Here is a 17457-nt window from a genome sequence, read left to right on the forward strand (position 1 = left end):
CTGGAAAACATCTGGAAAAAAAAAAGAGAGAACCCAAAACGCGCCATGCAGTGATCATTCAAGATTGTGGATCATGCTCATTTCGGAGATTCTCTTTCTGTGCTTTTGGGGCTCACGCAAGAATTCGACGCCATTCGCAATGCCATTCAACAAGTTGCATCCATATGTACCTTCAACGAACAAAGAGCAAAAGAGAGAGATGGAGGTCACCTTGATGAGGGCAGCTCAAGGAATTGTGCAAAATGTCTGAAGATGACAATAACAACGACTCCAAAGAAACTCGAGTCCAATGCAAGAATATCGGAATAACGTAGTTCAAGATTGGGATTGGGAATATCGTGGAGAGTAGACAGAGAAGAGATCGCAAAAACATACGCCGAGTGTCTATCATCAAAAATAGGAGAAAAAGAGGGGGAAAAGGATAGGTAGATATCCGATATCAGAAACGCTGGACATGCATGTCATCAAACCGTGCTAAAGTTGAACTGAAACAAAGAACACCTGTACCCATTGTGCTGATGGGATACGATCGCTCAAGCTGAGCCGCCATTAGAGGCCTTGGAAGCTTTGCTGGCTTCCATGACCTTATTGAACATCTGCTGCAGCTTAGCACCACTGGCATCTTTGTTTGGCCAGTAGTTGAGTGAAACGTAATCCCTGTAAGTCAGGTCAGAACATGAAAAGATAAATGTGAGTGTAAAGAGAACGTACCAGAGTCGGACCTCCAAGGAGGGCATCGATTGCGAGCCCTCCAGATTATTGCGAATGAATTCTCCAATCTTCACAAGAGTAAGCCGGAGTTTCTGGGCCCGCTCGTTTTGCTTGGGTAATTTTTGGCAGTGATCATTGACACTTGCTTCAAATTGGCAACGATAGGCTTGAAGAACATGAAAGCCATGTCTTCTTTATTAGAACTGCCGTTCTCATGACCTTTGCGGCGACGAAGCTCATCATTAGAGGCATCGGATAGACGATGACGTGGACGATCATCAAGACCAGACCGTGAACGAGAGTCATGGCTGGGAGTATTATGACGGTCCACATCCCGGGGGCGGGGCCGTGACCGATCAGACTCACGATGGCCCTTGCGGGGATTCTCGGGCCTGCGAGAGCTCGAGGGCGCTGGAGAGGCGGAGACACTGCCACTACCCGAAACCCGTGAGCCACGCTTATTGTTGCGGTGGTGATTGTCAACTGCCCGTCTTGCTGTAGCGTTGTTATTGTACTTGTTTCTCAGAACAGACATGAGATATTCAGCTCGTCGGACAAGGTGGACAGCACCCGGTGATTTTGTTGCCTTCTCCTCGGTCTGTAGGCGTTGCGTCTTTCGCTCCACTCGGTGTTCCTCGAGGAAGAATTTGTCGCCGAGGCCAAGCTCAGTATCGTCACGAATCTGGGTCCACGCACCAAACCCATGGCGTGCGATACCCACAAGAAGCATCCCGTCTTCACGCGCACCCCACTGGCAACTATAGTCCGCTAATTTGGTAGCCTCGGGAAGCCGGAATGTCTTGAAATCAGTCAATGCTTTAATGATGCTTCGGATAAGGCGCATATCGGGTGGACGCTCAACGATAGTCCATGCATTAAGTCGCTTGACACCGTGATGATCGAACAAGACGGCCTTCTGCTCTTTCTTGGTGGGGTTCCTACCCGATTGTTTCATGGCCTCTAATTGATCCAGACTCTCTTGGACAAGCGCGTTTGCCTTGTCGGTAATTTCATGAAGAGCATCACGAACGGTGCCTCGATCGCGATTTTGTAGCCTGGCATCCTCGAGGATGAGGTCTTCGGAGTCATCCATATCGCCGTAGCGAAGGAAAGCTCGAGAAAGCGCACGGTATTCTTTTTCTCCGAGGGGGCGCTTGGGATCCAAGGAGGCACTCTCTTCCTCTCCATCGTCGATATTGACTTGAGCTCTTGCGAGTCGTTTCGCCTTGCGCTCCTCTCGTGAATCCGTAGTGTCCGTCGGGGCATGGCGCTTGCGGGGTCGATTTTGCTCAACAACCTCAGCTAGATAACGATCATCATCTTTGCGCTTTTCCTCGGCCTTGATCACCTCGAGCTGTTCCTTTGGAATGATGTCGTCCCAGGTAAGATCATCAACTTTGATGTCGACAAAGTCGAACGCTTTCAAAAATTCCTCACCACCGTCGGCTTGGATTTGCTCAGCCTCTTCGGTTTGGTGTAATTCTGCGTTTGCAAGGACGGAATCGATATCAAGCTGCTCCAGTTTCTTCTGGTTGTCGGTTTGTTCGAACATCTTCTGACCGCGGCGCTTGAGGATCCGAGAGATATCGTCTGTGGAATTAGGCTCGGCAACCACGCGGGCCATCTTATTTTGCATCTCGGAGGCTTCTTTGTCTGTGACACCACGCTGGATGGTGATGAACTCGAGCAAGAGCTTGTTGCGAGCTCTTTCGATGACTTCTTCTTCAATCGTATCCTTTGAGACAAGGCGGTAAACACTGACAGGTCTTGTTTGACCGATTCGATGAGCACGCGCCATAGCCTGCAAGTCCGCCTGGGGGTTCCAATCCGAATCAAACAGAACGACAGTGTCCGCAGTCATAAGGTTGATACCGAGACCACCTGCACGCGTTGAAAGAAGGAATGCAAAGTCGGTACTACCAGGAGCATTGTAATGCTCAATTGCCAAGCGACGGGCGGCAGACGGGATAGTTCCATCAAGTCGTTGATATTTGTAACCACGGTACTCCATATACTCACTCAGGATGTTAAGCATGCCAACCATCTGACAGAAGATCAAAACTCGATGGCCATCAACGCTCAACTTGCGGAGGAGTTGATCGAGAAGCATCATCTTTCCACTGCTGGTGATCATGGCTCGAAGGATATCTTCTCGACGAGCACTGCCTTCCAGAATCTTTGCTTCTGCGTTGGGGAACATAAATGGGTGGTTGCTGGCCTTTTTCAATTCCATCATGATGTTCAGGAGAGACTGCTTCATGCCCTTGTTCCCATCGTTCAGTGCAGCGTAGTTTTTCGTTAAGATGTTCTTGTAGTATTCCAATTGGACATCGGAAAGCTCGACTCGAATAATCTTCTCAGTTTTCGGAGGGAGATCCGACTCAACCTTGGACTTGGTACGCCGCAACATGTAGGGCTGGATAGCAGTAGTTAATTCCGCAAGTTTTTGGGATGCTGCCTCAGAGTTCAAATCCATGTCGACGTCGACTTCAACAAGGCCCGGGTTGAGGAAATCCATCAGTGCTGAAAGCTCGGCAAGGTTGTTTTGGATTGGGGTACCAGTAATCAAGAGGCGTGCCTGGCATTTCCATTCGAACAACTTGATATACAGTTGTGAATCGCGATTCTTGAGACGGTGGGCCTCATCCACTGCCATAAATTGCCACTTGAATTGGCCGAGGAACGGTGAATCATTCATTGCATACTCGTAAGTTGTCAAGAGAACGTGGAACTTTGGACGTTTGGGATTCCCATCGACCATCAATTCATAATCGCGCAAAACGGAGCGTGCCTTTTCACTACCATTGTAAACAACGTAGTTCAGGTCCGGTGTCCAGTGGTCAAAGGTATCAGCCCATGCTGGCATTGTAGATAGAGGGACGATGACGATAAATGGCCCTTGCTGTCGCCTGACATGGCGCATCCAGTTGATGAATGAGACAGTTTGTACTGTCTTTCCGAGACCCATCTCATCAGCCAAAACCACATTGCGACCCCTGACCCAATTGAAAGCCAAGAAGTTTAGACCCTTGACTTGGAAGTCCTTGAGTTCTCCATTCTGCAAGAAGCTGGGGGTTCCGTGAATGGGCTCGAAGGATTTACGCGTGGCAACATTCATCTCGTTCTTGTCGGAGATGGGTTGTCGAGCGGTGCGGTCCAAGAATCGGTCAATCTCACGTTGAGCGATCTCACTAACCAGGTCCTCTGATTCCCAAGTACAGGAATCGTAGAAGAGACGCTTCCATTTTACAAGGTATTCCGTGGTACCATCCTCGCCATCACGTACACCAATGACTCGTTCAACCTTTTTGTAATCCTCTATGGCCTCGACGTCTCGTTCGCGATCGAGGTTCCATTTTTCGCGATCTTCAGGAGGGGCGTCGACACTGTACTGCAACCGAATATCCTCATTGAGCACTTTCCGAACATAATTATCCACGCGTCGCGTGCTGCGGAAATTGGCTATCGATTCATTGCTTTCCCACGTAGCATGATAGTGTGATTTGTCCTGCCACTTGATACAAAACTCAAAGTCGTTGCGGCCGAGATCACTGGTTTTTGGATCGATGCCCTCCTTGAGGCGGTGATTAAGGACGACGTCGACAGCAGGGCGAGTGTCCTCTACATAACTCTCCATCCAGTAGTTCGGCGCAAGATCTTCAGGGTCATCTTCAAACATGGCTTCGTCTTCCTCATCATCCTCGTTGTAATTTGACACCTTCTTGGCGGTTCGTGTTGAGAAGCGGACCTCAGTCAATGAGGGCTCATAGCTAGCAGTTTGTTGGAGACGTCGCCTTCTCGCCTTGCTAGCACGAGCACTCTTTCCACCATACTCATCACTGTCGGACTCAGATAGGGAAGACACAGTAGCCGATCGCGAGGCTTTAGATGGTTGTTGGGATGGATCTTTGCGACGACGTTTAGTACGTGGTGCAACATCATCTGAGTCAGAGTCAGATGAGTCGGCAACATGGCGCGTTGTGCGAGCACGACCACTTCGTCGAAGCCCATACAGATCGGGATTTTGTCTGATCAGGTCGGTTTCGCTAACCGGTGACGATTTGCGCTTCGCACCGGGGACGGGGTGAGGGGATGAAGAGTTTTCACGGCTGTATGTATTGGCGCCGTAATCGCTGTTGTCGTCCGCTGCGTCATCATCTTCCGCATCTGAATCGGCAGACGCGCCGTCATATGACTCGTCCGCAACATCGGGTTCGGGGGAGGACTCGGAGACGGGGTGAGACTCCACGGGCTCGGACGGACTGCGCTCACGATGCGTTACCGTGTCGCCATCCGTGTGGGCATCGTCAGCGACCGGCGAAATAGGGTAGCCATTAGACATGGTCGAGGTAGAAGGAGGTTCCTGAGCAGATGGGATCACCATGCCAGAGGCTATTACCGAGGGGCAGTCAGCATTGAAGCTCGATTCAGGCTAGGAGAGGCATGAAAGAGACAGGGACGGGTGGAACAATGGCACGCGACTCAAATTGCGGTCAAATTGAGCCTAAAATCTAGCACAATGGGACAGGATATTGACTTTGATGAAAGAGTATGTTTTTTTGATAACGGGTGGGATGGACGCGGCCAGACTGTAAGCCAAAGCAATGGACAGATTGGTACACACAACCAGACTTGGCGAAAGCAGTGACACGCCGCTTGATCGACGACAGTTGAAAACTGTCCCGATCGGAGCAGAATAGAGGGATTCAAGGATTCGTGCAGTGGGTCGACAAGCGCGGAGAAGTACCGCGGCGAATGCTTCGGTCGGCACGTCTGTGCTTTGAGGAAAAGATTAAATCACTTACACTCCATAGCGTGGTGACCCCGAAAGCGGGGGATCTGTCGATCAATGTGGGAAAGTAAATGGTGGGGGGGGAGGCGTGAAGCTGGAATCTTGGGGAGGAGGAGACGAGAGACTTGGAAGAACTAAGAGTTGGGGACTGACTGGAGGGTTTGCTTCGGTTTGGTTTGCAGGGAAAGTAGACACCCGATCTATTAGGCATCAATTAGCTTAACCCTATTGGGGCTAGCGCATTCGCTTGGCACCGGACATAACATATCATCACGTGGCTTGCGGATCTCGGATAAACCGCCAATCCGAGTCCAGGCCAACAGCCAATCACCGCCTTGATAAATAAGTGACGCAGTGGTGGCCTAAGGCATCACAGCCCACAGAAAGCGAAGTGCATTCAATTCTACCGCCCCTCGTTCGTCGACAGCAGTGATTCTTCCTGTCTTATTTCTAGTCAAGTCTGCGCAGAGATACTTGGTGCTTTTTGCTGAGCCCAGTTGATTCACCTGCGACAGCGCTTATTCCGCCAATCTCAACCCTCCGCCCCTCCTCCACTTGGTGCTGATTCTTTTTTTCAACCCGCTTCATACAACACGGTTTCCTTTGAACCACATCCACCCACCATGTCTGACAAGCTTACTCGGTATGTTTCTGGAGCCTTTGGAGTGTCATATCACCAGCTAACGATACATTTCTCTCTATAGTATTGCGATCATCAACAGTGACAAGGTTCGTCGCGAAATACCCCCACTAATAAGATTTTCTCTCCGGTTCATGAATGCCTGGCTCACACGACATGTTTCCAACTTTACAGTGCAAACCGAAGGTACGCGATTCGTTTTGATATTTGCTGGTCTGCACGGAGGCTAATGAATTACAGAAATGTCGTCAAGAGTGCAAGAAGTCTTGTCCCGTGGTCCGCACAGGCAAGCTTTGCATTGAAGTCGATCCCAGTTCTAAGATCGCCTTCATTTCCGAACGCCTGTGCATTGGTTGTGGTATCTGCCCCAAGAAGTGCCCGTTCGGAGCCATTCACATCATCAACTTGCCTACCAACCTCGAGACCCAAGTCACCCACCGCTACTCAGCCAACAGTTTCAAGCTTCACCGACTTCCCATGCCCCGTCCCGGTCAGGTTCTCGGTCTGGTTGGAACAAACGGTATTGGAAAGAGTACCGCGTTGAAGATTCTTAGTGGCAAGCTGAAGCCTAACCTCGGTCGTTACGAGAACCCTCCCGACTGGGAGGAAATCCTGAAGTACTTCCGTGGTTCCGATTTGCAGAGTAAGCACCATAGCCTGAGTATCACGGCCTCTGTCCGACGTTGCTGACTGTGATAGACTACTTCACCAAGATTCTGGAAGACGATCTGAAAGCGGTTGTGAAGCCTCAATATGTCGATCAGATTCCTCGTGCTGTGAAGGGACCTGTTCAGCAGGTGCAGCAGCTCATCTCCGCGCGCGCTGCGCTGGGTAACGAGCAGGAGATTATGGATGTCCTTGGTATGTTCCTGTACTCCAATATCCTGGGATTCATTTGCTAACCTTCTCCCAGAGCTGAACCAAGTTGCGCAGCGTGATATCGGCCACCTTTCCGGTGGTGAGCTTCAGCGTTTTGCTATCGGTCTGGTTTGCGTGCAGAAGGCCGACGTGTATGTTCTCCGTTCAGTATATTCATGCTATTGAGTCCTGTCCGTTACTAATACTAATATAGGTACATGTTCGACGAGCCTTCCTCATATCTCGATGTTAAGCAGCGTCTGGCTGCTGCCCGTACAATCCGCAGCCTCCTCCGCCCTGATGACTATGTCATCGTTGTCGAGCACGATTTGTCCGTCCTCGATTACTTGTCCGACTTCATTTGTGTGCTGTATGGTCGTCCTGCTGTTTACGGTGTCGTCACTCTGCCTTCCTCCGTCCGTGAGGGTATCAACATCTTCTTGGACGGCCACATCCCTACCGAGAACCTGCGATTCCGCGAGGAATCGCTCACCTTCCGCCTTGCCGAGGCGGGTGAGGAGTTCGTTGCGGACAAGGATCGTGCCTTCGCTTATCCCGCGATGGAGAAGACCTTGGGTGACTTCCACCTGAAGGTTGAGGCCGGAAAGTTCACCGACTCCGAGATTGTCGTCATGATGGGTGAGAACGGAACTGGAAAGACCACTTTCTGTAAGATGCTTGCTGGTGCATTGAAGCCTGATGGCCTTATCTCCGTTCCCAAGATGAACATCAGCATGAAGCCCCAGAAGATTACTCCCAAGTTCACCGGTACCGTGCGCCAACTCTTCTTCAAGCGTATCAAGACCGCGTTCCTGTCTCCTCAGTTCCAGACCGACGTCTACAAGCCCCTGAAGATGGATGACTTCATCGATCAGGAGGTTCAGAACCTGTCCGGTGGTGAATTGCAGCGTGTCGCTATTGTCTTGGCTCTGGGTATGCCCGCTGATATCTACTTGATTGACGAGCCCAGTGCCTACCTGGACTCCGAGCAGCGTATTGTCGCTGCTCGTGTCATCAAACGTTTCATTATGCACACCAAGAAGACCGCTTTCATCGTCGAGCACGATTTCATCATGGCCACCTACCTGGCTGATCGTGTCATCGTCTTCGACGGCCAGCCATCCGTGAGTGCTCGCGCTCAGACGCCAGAGTCTCTGGTCGGTGGTTGCAACAGGTTCTTGAAGAGCTTGGATGTCACTTTCCGTCGTGACCCCACCAGTTACCGCCCCCGTATCAACAAGTACAACAGTCAAATGGACCAGGAGCAGAAGCTGGCAGGCAACTTCGTAAGTTTTCTACCTCATCCACAGATTCTATCAATTCCATTTATAGATCCGGCGCTAACTATATTCAACAGTACTTCTTGGAAGAAGAGAACTGAAAAGGGCGTCCACAACGAGCATCGTCGCCGCCGTCACAAACGTGATGGCCGCGACTATGAGCAGCGGCGCAACAGGCACCGCGGCGATTGGAAGACCATGTGGTTAATGGGGTTCCCAGGCGTATACAGAGCCTCGGGGGTTCAGGGAGAGGGATTCCGTCACCGCGCCGGGTCCTCTTCCGGTGCCGATGACGGTCTCTCGGACGACGATGGAGATAATGACGATGATGGCGATTTAAATGGCAACAGTGACCCCGACTAAAAGGTAGTGTGGCCTGCTTCACACCCTGCTATTCCTGGTCTAGTACGCTCATTTACTTCTGCGACCTGTTGCCATTCGTCAGTCTATCAGCAAATGTCTACATCGTTATTCGCCTTGCAAACTGCCTTGATTTGCTCTGGGTTTTTATATCATATCCAGAGTCGTCGGCCCCCGGTTGGGAACACATGTCCACAGATCTTCCACTAACGCCTGTTAAATTTTTAATGGTGGATTAGGTTCGGCATGGTTTATTGTTCCAACGGAGTTTCTTATGTTTGCATTAGGTTGGAGGGTTTGGGTTCCAAAAAAAGCTCTTCCATGAATTTTATGATTTGTTTAAAGATGTTGCGTCAGAATGGATTGGTGATGAGGCTGATTCCAGACTTGGGATGGCATGGAATAGGCGATTGCTGAAAAGCTGCCAGGTACATTACATTACCTCTACGTCGTGTAGATAGTTTTCAACCAATTGTTGTACAGATGTTTTTTGAACTTCCTATTCTCTCTTTTTTGTTCATCCTGGTTCCAACCTTCTACAGCAGGTTTCGTCCAGTCTACATCCTCAGAGATCTCTCACTGGCCTCGCTCTCGTCATCATCACCCTCAGAGTCCTTGTCATCCTTAGGAGACGTCGCCTTAGCGGGAAGTCTCTAGCAAGAGAGACGACGGGAAACGCTGCAGGAGGCCTACGCCTTCGTGCCGACGGACCTCTGAACCGCCGACGGCGTCTTGGACAACCCGAGTTACACTCCGTTGGAAGCTGACGACTGCCCCGTACCAATAACGAACGTTATGCTCGGTCCAGTAACTCTTCTTTTCCATCCCACCGCGCAAAGTCTTGCGTCGTTCTCGACGTGCGCGAACCTCACGGAGCCGTCGAACCCCGTCAAATGAATGGTCCGAGTCATGCATATTGTAAAGCATCGGCCTCTCCAGCAGAGGCTGGTAGATGCTCGCGCCATACGCAGGACGGTATGGGTGATTGAAGGTATAGGTGATTGGAGGTGAGCGATGATGTGGAAACAGAAGCTAAGAACTGGGACTTGCGAGGAGGTCGTTTCGGAACCTGCGACTCGGGCTTTTTCGTCGTCGGGTCCTCGCAGGAGACCCTATAGCCGTGCGTTTCCTATCACTCTTCTTTCCCCACTGAGTTGCCGAGCCAGAAGTCGCCTATATGCTCAGGCATACCCAGACCCGTTTCGCATTGCCATGAGTGCCCGGACCTGGGATGGCGCTGGTCGGACTGGTGAGGCGGTGCAATCTAGCGAGCGACATCAAAGAAGACCCTTGGTCCAGTTAGCTCGACTGGCCGTATCCTCGACATCTGCCATTTGTTTGAAGAGGACGATAGATAGCATAACTCGCTACCAACACTTCAACACCTATAGAACGTGGAAACGGTTGCGTAAAGCAATCGAGGTCGTGCGCTGTGAGCAACTTCCTGGGGTTTATACCGCGAGGGAAAAAGGGAAAAGGATGATAAATTTTTCTGGTGACCTTGGAGTGATGGTCCCGCTCGGGATTTGAAGCGCTCGTCGATAGTGTTGAGGCTGGCCAGTTTTTCCTTTCCGTCCGTCGATTTTGTGACGGATATCCAAACGATCGACAGGCAGAAGCGTGTTGTTTCATCAAGCGTTCTTTGATGACAGGTGTTTTGTCGCCCCAGGCTCCTTGCTTAATAGCTTGGACTTTGTGCTGGATTCTCTCGACCTCCTCACTCATAACCTGGATCGAAAATGGTTTCAAATTGCCCCAAGAAGACTTGGAATTTCAGGAAATCTCGGACGTCATCAGACAGATTGAAGTTTTCCTGGAGTAGGTTCTGTGCTTGTTCGACAGTCTTCCGTTTGAGTGATGATGTTCATAGTGGGAGAATGCCTATTTGTTGTATCTGAAATAGACATCTGCGAACGTTCTCATCGAAACCAGGAAAATCGTTTCGTTGACAATGTTTCCTGGAGTTTGCCCACGATCCCCTCCGCACCGAGGGGAACATACTGTACTTTCTTACCTTTTCATATTGCCTTTGCGGCCGATTTTCGGTCCAGAAAGGCGCGATGAGGAAGGCGCGACGATTCCCTCATTATATCATTATATCTAGTAAGGCGATCGAGTACTTCGGCCCCTTCTAGATCAGCGAGGCCGACCTGCAGCACCTCCCAGGAAAGAGGATCAGCCCCCAGGTCCGTCGATAGGTGTCTTACTTGGATTCTGGCGGAAATGCAGGTAATCCGTCCTTCAGTTCCTGCATCACATCGTTGTTGTTCGATCCGCTTGATGAACAGCATTCCGTAGGTCGACAGAAATCCATAGCACAAGCCGAAGTTCCTCACGAGCTCGGGAAACCCAAATATCATGAAAGCTTTTTTACAATACTGACACCGTAGGCAGGCTTGTCGCCGGAAGCCTTCATTGCTTCAATGTGATACCTGCTCTGCCGCTTGACTTGTTATCGCCATGTGCACTTCCACCCCACGCTGGTATTCGGCGATTTGGCCGTCTCGGCTAGAAGTGACGAAGGTATTCGAAGAGGAACGAGTTGTTGCTGGGCCATGGCAAATCAATATATAATGTGGTCGTCGTCGTTGTAGAAGTGCAGACCCAAATGGCATTTCCCTGCATCCTCGGCCATATACGTAGTGACTTGGGCGTTTGCACCTAACGTATAAGCACCTCTTGAGCTTACTGTCGATCTTCTTTGTCAGAAGAACGTTGGCTCTTGACCGGGAATTACCCTGTCGACTGAAACATTGATGGTACCAGCAAGAGTCTTGCCCCGTGTGGACTAATCGAAACCAAGGTATAGTGTGCTTGCCCAACGACAGAGGGCGCGTTGGTTATCAGCAAAGGTAAATCTGGCAATGTAATTATCATTCTGATACCAAGGAGAAACAGAATACTGCTGAGTAGGAGGTTGTTGGATGGTACCCCTGTAGCCCGCTGGCCCGTTGGCATAAGCTGGCCACCTTGGTGAGACACAGTAGGATCAGAAGTTGAATCCGGCGACTGCTGGGCAGAGGGACAAAATACTTCTTCAAAGTGGGCTGGTGACGAAGATGATACATATGTTTAGAATCTTGGAAGGGGATGGACGTATATGCTCTGGAAGAAACTTACTGTCTTGTGTGAAGGGAGAGTCAAACAGAGGAGAAAGGGGAGTCAGAGGAGACAAAGGGGAGTATGGAAGCAGGAAGTGGAAGCAGGAAGAGGAAGATGTAGAAGAGAGATGTGAGGGAGCAATCATCTCCTTATTTATACCCAAATCTTCCTCTATTGTCCCCAATATGGATGCACATAAGTTCTTAATCCAAACAAACTGGCGTTAAGATCTATATAAACCTCCTGAGGGCTCGCGAAGTTTGTTTCCGAGTATATAAACTGTATGAATCATCTGTCCCACATTATGTCCACGGGTAGCGCTGTAGATTATTTAACTGTAGTCTATTCATGAGGGTCATCAGAAGGCAAGGCCACAGGCCAAGGAGATATACAACCTAAAAGAGGTCCTGAGTAAAGTCGATGATCCAATGACAGGCCACATCTCCTAGAAGTGCAATTAGTTCGGCATTAGAGTGGCATTACGGACTGAAATGGTTCAGACACCAACTTTTGGGAATCACCCCTAGCGCAAGAGTGAGCCCAAGCTATATTTAGTATGCAAGTCGGAATGGTGGACGTCTAGAGGGATTACCAGACCTGGAGGACAGCAAATGAGATTGCAACATAGATTCAGCTCAATATCCTACATGTGTATTGAAGGGCAGAAATTACTTGCATATGAAGCCAAGTGTGAATGAAGATATCCACACCCAGCTACTCCTCTTCAATCTCTCCTTCCTCGCTGCCAGAGTGAATGGCCTTCTCGTCCTTCTTCGCGTCCTCATTTTCTTCTTCCGGAATGGCAGACCGCTCCCGTCGGGGGGCTCTCGGACCCTTGCTGCGCTCTCGCTCCCGGCTATCACGTCGGTACCGCTTAGCAGACCGGCTAGCCACACTCTCAGTATCACTGTCACGTCGGCGTCGGCGGTCACCACTGGCCACACTGCGAGTGTCGCCGACAGTACCACCACCATAATCAAGCTCATCACGACCTCCACGGGGATCGCCGCGAGTGCGGTACAAGCGCTCGCGTTCGTCTTCACGTCGGTCTGGGTCTCTAACACGGGGACGGTCAAAGTCACGGTCCCGGCTACGATAACGGTCACGGTCTCCACGCTCATCGCGACGGTCACGAGATGGGGGAAATACCGCTGACCTTGCGGTAGGTTCGTTCGCGGTCGGCCTGGGCCTTACGACGGTCTGCTTCGTATGCATCCATTTCAGGGGTCCGGTGTCCTCGTCGTTCTCCTCTTCCGCTGCGGTAGTCACGATCACCACGATCGTAATCCCGCCGACCTCCACGGCTTTGAGAGAGTGCTTCGCGCTCCCTCTCTGCATCCTCATCTCTTTCTTTCAAGCGGCGAATTGCTTTTTCAAAGGCAGACTCCCGAAGTTCGTCGGACTCAAGGGCCTTGTATTCGTCGTACTTCTCAAGGCGAGGTTGGACTTCAGCCCAGGTATCGGTGACCCGGACAGGCGGTTCTAGACGCTTGATACGAGAACGCAGTGCGTCCACGGCACGGCGTTGCTGACGATCGGCGGCATGCTTCTCATCTTCAGTGCGCCGGATCGCCTTTTCTTGGATGCGTTGGAAGATAAGGTTGAGGATGTCAGGGTCGATCTTGGAGGTGCGGCGGTCGGCAGACATGATAGAATTGAATTCATCAAATGTCGTTTCAGGCGTAACTTCGTATCGTTTGTCCTGAAATCAGTTCGTTAGTATAGATAGTCAACGATCCGATTGGACCCGAAAGAACTTACATCCAGAACATCCAGCACGTCGTTCCGAGGTCCACGCAAAGCGCGCTCTTCTTCTTCCACCATATCCCAGAACAGATCAAGAGGGGTCGAACCAGACTGGCCCAAGATGCCATGGTATCTGGGGTCATCCTTAATTATCGGGCAGATATTCATCCACTTGGCGCCCGCCTTGATCTTACCTTGGGATCGGAGCTCCTTAAGGAGGGCCACGAATTGCTCTCGGTTCTTACGCTCTTTTCTGGCTCTGGCTGCCTTGTGTTGCTGGCGAGCATCGTTGAAAGCCCGCTCCAGGGACTTGATATGGTTCTCGAAGGCAATCAGAATGTCAGACTTGCTCAGGGTCTTGAACTTGTCATCACCTTGGAACTTGCTGTCAGACTGAATGATAGCATGAGCCTCGGACCAACGCGTGTATGGCTCCAGGTTGAGTGAGCCCAGGATGTTCATCAGCTCATCCATAGCAGCCTTGTGTGTGACAGATTCTTGCTCGACGTGAGCCTTTTTGAGTTCAAGGATGTACTCTTCGAAAAGCTGGCGTCTCTCAGATTCCTCATTGGTAGACCTGAATGTGGTCTCCCCCTCAATGATCGGACGGATCGTCTTCCAGCGGCTGTAGTACTTAATTTCAGGATGCCGCTTCAGCATGGTGTTGAAATCCGCACGAAGCTTGGCGAATCGTTCTTTCGCCCGGTCCTTTTCCTGCGCGCGAACCTCGACCACGTATTTCTCGAATGCTGCCTTGCGGTCTCGCGGATCCTTGAGAGCCCGGTATTGCGGGTCCTTGATCGTAGCGCGCATTGTTTCTTCCCAAGTCCAATCAGGCTGCACGTTGTGGCGTTTGAGCAGCTTCATGAAGGCGTTCTCGGCCTCTTCAAGAGAATGATAGTCGGGATCCATGGTCTTGAATTCTGGAGCAGCAACCAAGCCGTTCGTCGCTTCATATGGCGCATATCCACCGCGTCGGTCGCCGTATCCACGATCACCGCGATCACCGCGGTCACCTCGGTCACCTCGGTCAAAGTCTTCACGGTCACGTTGCTGGGGTTGCGGGAAAGAGGTCCCGCCTGCCACAAAGGAAGGCGCACTAAAATGTTATTAGCATTGAGGTAAGTCAATTTGGGAAGGCACCTACGCGGGGGGGTGCCAGGGGGGCGGGCGCCTGTGCAAGCGCATCTTTGTAAACTTCAGGCATTTCCCATGTGCTTTGCTTGGTTTCTGTGTGGTACCAGTACTTGCGTCCAGCATCTGTAGTGTGTTCCCTCCATGGCTGGTTTGCGAGAGCTAGCTGCAAAGAAGTCAGTTAAGCTCATAACATTTTGGGGTCTAGTACAAACCTCAACCGGAGTCATCAACTCTTGAGGCTTGGTCCATTGTGTGGCTTTGGTCTGGACATTGTAATAATAAACGCGACCTTCAGCATTCTGCGCCTGCTGCCATAGGGCAGCGCCTGGGTTGATGCTTAAATCCATTGTCAAGGGTGTTGAAGAGAGCAAGAGAGAGAAGTGAAAACGGAGCTTGATCACTGATCTCCGCGGTTATGCGCTTTTGGCATTTCGCGTCGACCGTATCAACACTTATCGGTTATCTCCTGAGCTCCAAACAGCCACTTTATTGACTCCTTTGCGACATCTGTTGTCGCAATGCCTGGTCTGGAGATCCCGGGTGAATTCTTGCGTCATGCCATTCTCGACACAGTTGTCCCTCATTCTCCGGCACTCGACATTGAGGGCGCTCTGAGTTCGTCTCTAGAGAACGGAGCTGATGATCTCCCCTCTGTTCTCTCGTCAATCCCTCAACGATCTCTATTATTCTTCGGTAGGCACTTTCAAAAGCTCACGAGGGTTTTCCTCTTACTCATTAATAGCTATTAGATGAATTCTTGTCTGTCCGTATCGTCTTGAGGCTGTCTGATTGCTCAGAAACCATCCTAAAACACTATCTGCCACGACTTGAAGTCAAGCTCGATGTCTTCGCCGTCGACCCGGCGGAATCAGTCGGTGAAAATCTTACGCCAACTCGTGATATAATATTCTCGGGAATAGTCAGTGGAGATGAGGATCCCCTGGTGGTCTTCAACGAATTCGAGGGCGACGAAGGCAGTGGGAACCATGTCTATTTGGTTTGGAACATTGAAACTGTACTGCGTGAGTTATTTGGATTTTTGGGTCGGATACCATGATCTGAACGTCACTAATTGGTCGATAGGACGTCCCCGTATTCGAATTCATCACCCCTCACTCTTATTCATTGCCTCTACCACTCTGAATCCAGCTGACGCTCGCCGCCAAGAGGATTCGGAGGATGATTATCTTCCTTCACTTGTGCCCGCGTCGACTAATATGCTACAATCTCTATCCATCGACAAATCATTCAATCATAAAGAGCCTTTCCTCCCTGCTTCCAGACTGTTGAGGGTTGTACCGACGACGTATAACGAAGACCCGATTTACAATATCCAGCAACACCACGGTCATCCCTTTCGTGTTGTGCCCGCCGCAAGTGCAAGGATTCGGTACTCTCGGCTGAACTCCTACACTGGTACACCAATGACAGTGGCCAGTCTTGACTTTGAGGTCACCCCTTATCTGACTTGCGAGGTCGCCTTTGACAAAGCGAATCTTCACCTGTCCGAGGGAACGATTGAGTCTCTGTCAGACACACCGGGGCTGGCTCTTCCTATTACTTGCCGTCCGCGAGACGACGTGACCCTCATGTACAAACTCACACCGGAGTATGGCCCAGAGACCAATCCATCATCTACCGCGTTGGTCAGCACTCTGGACATAGCTCTCGAGGCAATAATTCTTGTAGATGACGAGTGCAAGCCACGTATTTCTATGCAGTGGAGAACAAACGTCGATTTCTCAGTCGCCTTAAACCCGACCTTTGGGGGGCCCAGTCCAGCGTTGCAAAGGACCAACCGCCCTACCAGTCTGTCCGTGTCGACCCAAGCGGGCGCGACACCTTCAAATCGAAGCTCATTACGAGAACGAGCATACTCGGTTACTGATGTTGGCATCACAATCTCCTTTTCTGGACCTGTTCGTGTACAAGTTGGTTCTGTCTTCTCTTGGGATGTTTTCATTGTCAATCGATCAAACGTTCCTCGCAAGTTTGCCTTAATTGCCATCCCAAAGCGGAAACGTGTGGACCCACGAGGGCATGTTGCTCGGCCTTCTTCATCATCTATTACCAGCCGGAAAGAGGACCAAGTGGCCGAGGCGGTGACTGACGATAACATTGTGCATGCGAGGCAAAAGAGTGTGGCTGGTCAGGAAGTGGAACTGATCAGCTTGAGCACAGATATCCGCGTAGGGTGAGCATTCTCTACCATGTTTCTTTCCCTTTATCTCTCTAACCTAACGTTTTTTAGCCCTCTCCTTCCAGGAACTTGCCACTCGACCGAACTGAAACTCCTTCCTCTGGCCACAGGCCCACTTCATTTGGAGGCTGTCCGGCTTGTAGATGTGAACACGAACGAAACGACAGATATCCGAGATCTTCCGGACATTTTGGCGGATGATCAGCCTCGCTCCAGTTAAGAGCAACCCAACACTGTACATATATATATGACATCGAGCTATAGCTACTTTTAATGTAGCATGTCCTTAACATATTATCTTTCCTATAGCCTTTTATGGTATGCTTCTAAAACAGTCGTATCTGAGGTTGATAACACCTTCGGCCCGGCCGATTTCGGTATTTCGTCGAGACTCTACGGGACCTCATATCTACTTTGTAGCTTTTCACTGCCCAGTAGCTGCTCTTGGATTTTGAAACTCCAAGCTGCGCTGTGAACGACTGAAAGCCTTACTATTACCCTGGCTAAGAGGCTGGAGAGAAACAATATGAACTTATGGTACGCCCCTTGGGGTGGCATTGTCTGGTACGGTCTGTACTGCTTGCTGGGTACTGCGAATGGCTTACTGTCTCGATTGTCAGGGTAGGAGGCA

The 17457-nt window shown here is 50.7% G+C and overlaps 5 protein-coding genes across 5 annotated transcripts; 2 read left to right on the forward strand and 3 right to left on the reverse strand.

Annotated features, from left to right (window-relative positions):
* Positions 1 to 533: 533 nt before the first annotated feature.
* Positions 534 to 5523, reverse strand: N7519_000483 (chromatin-remodeling ATPase CHD1; the record flags this gene model as incomplete). Its single annotated transcript, XM_057287262.1, has 4 exons — positions 534 to 657; positions 712 to 803; positions 854 to 5103; positions 5517 to 5523. 4 exons carry the CDS (start codon positions 5521 to 5523, stop codon positions 534 to 536), a joined length of 4473 nt encoding a protein of 1490 aa, XP_057153345.1.
* A 568-nt stretch (positions 5524 to 6091) lies between these two features.
* Positions 6092 to 8644, forward strand: N7519_000484 (ATP-binding cassette domain-containing protein; the record flags this gene model as incomplete). Its single annotated transcript, XM_057287263.1, has 7 exons — positions 6092 to 6146; positions 6208 to 6232; positions 6318 to 6329; positions 6384 to 6786; positions 6843 to 7004; positions 7057 to 7153; positions 7216 to 8644. Exons 1-7 carry the CDS (start codon positions 6127 to 6129, stop codon positions 8642 to 8644), a joined length of 2148 nt encoding a protein of 715 aa, XP_057153346.1. The 5' UTR covers positions 6092 to 6126.
* A 554-nt stretch (positions 8645 to 9198) lies between these two features.
* Positions 9199 to 9556, reverse strand: N7519_000485 (uncharacterized protein; the record flags this gene model as incomplete). The annotated part of the gene is made up of 2 exons (XM_057287264.1): positions 9199 to 9294; positions 9335 to 9556. 2 exons carry the CDS (start codon positions 9554 to 9556, stop codon positions 9199 to 9201), a joined length of 318 nt encoding a protein of 105 aa, XP_057153347.1.
* Positions 9557 to 12457: 2901 nt separating this feature from the next.
* On the reverse strand, positions 12458 to 14973 carry N7519_000486 (snoRNA-splicing protein PRP40; the record flags this gene model as incomplete). Its single annotated transcript, XM_057287265.1, has 5 exons — positions 12458 to 12859; positions 12900 to 13445; positions 13505 to 14568; positions 14633 to 14789; positions 14839 to 14973. The coding sequence occupies 5 exons, from the start codon at positions 14971 to 14973 to the stop codon at positions 12458 to 12460; spliced, it is 2304 nt and encodes a 767-aa protein (XP_057153348.1).
* Positions 14974 to 15144: 171 nt separating this feature from the next.
* On the forward strand, positions 15145 to 17051 carry N7519_000487 (TRAPP trafficking subunit Trs65 domain-containing protein; the record flags this gene model as incomplete). The annotated part of the gene is made up of 4 exons (XM_057287266.1): positions 15145 to 15319; positions 15376 to 15648; positions 15710 to 16820; positions 16878 to 17051. The coding sequence occupies 4 exons, from the start codon at positions 15145 to 15147 to the stop codon at positions 17044 to 17046; spliced, it is 1728 nt and encodes a 575-aa protein (XP_057153349.1). The 3' UTR covers positions 17047 to 17051.
* Between the last annotated feature and the right edge of the window lie 406 nt (positions 17052 to 17457).

Source organism: Penicillium mononematosum, assembly GCF_028829835.1.
Source record: "Penicillium mononematosum strain IBT 11891 chromosome Unknown utg000001l:1.0-4488741.0:1.0-4491989.0, whole genome shotgun sequence".
Classification (NCBI taxonomy): domain Eukaryota; kingdom Fungi; phylum Ascomycota; class Eurotiomycetes; order Eurotiales; family Aspergillaceae; genus Penicillium; species Penicillium mononematosum.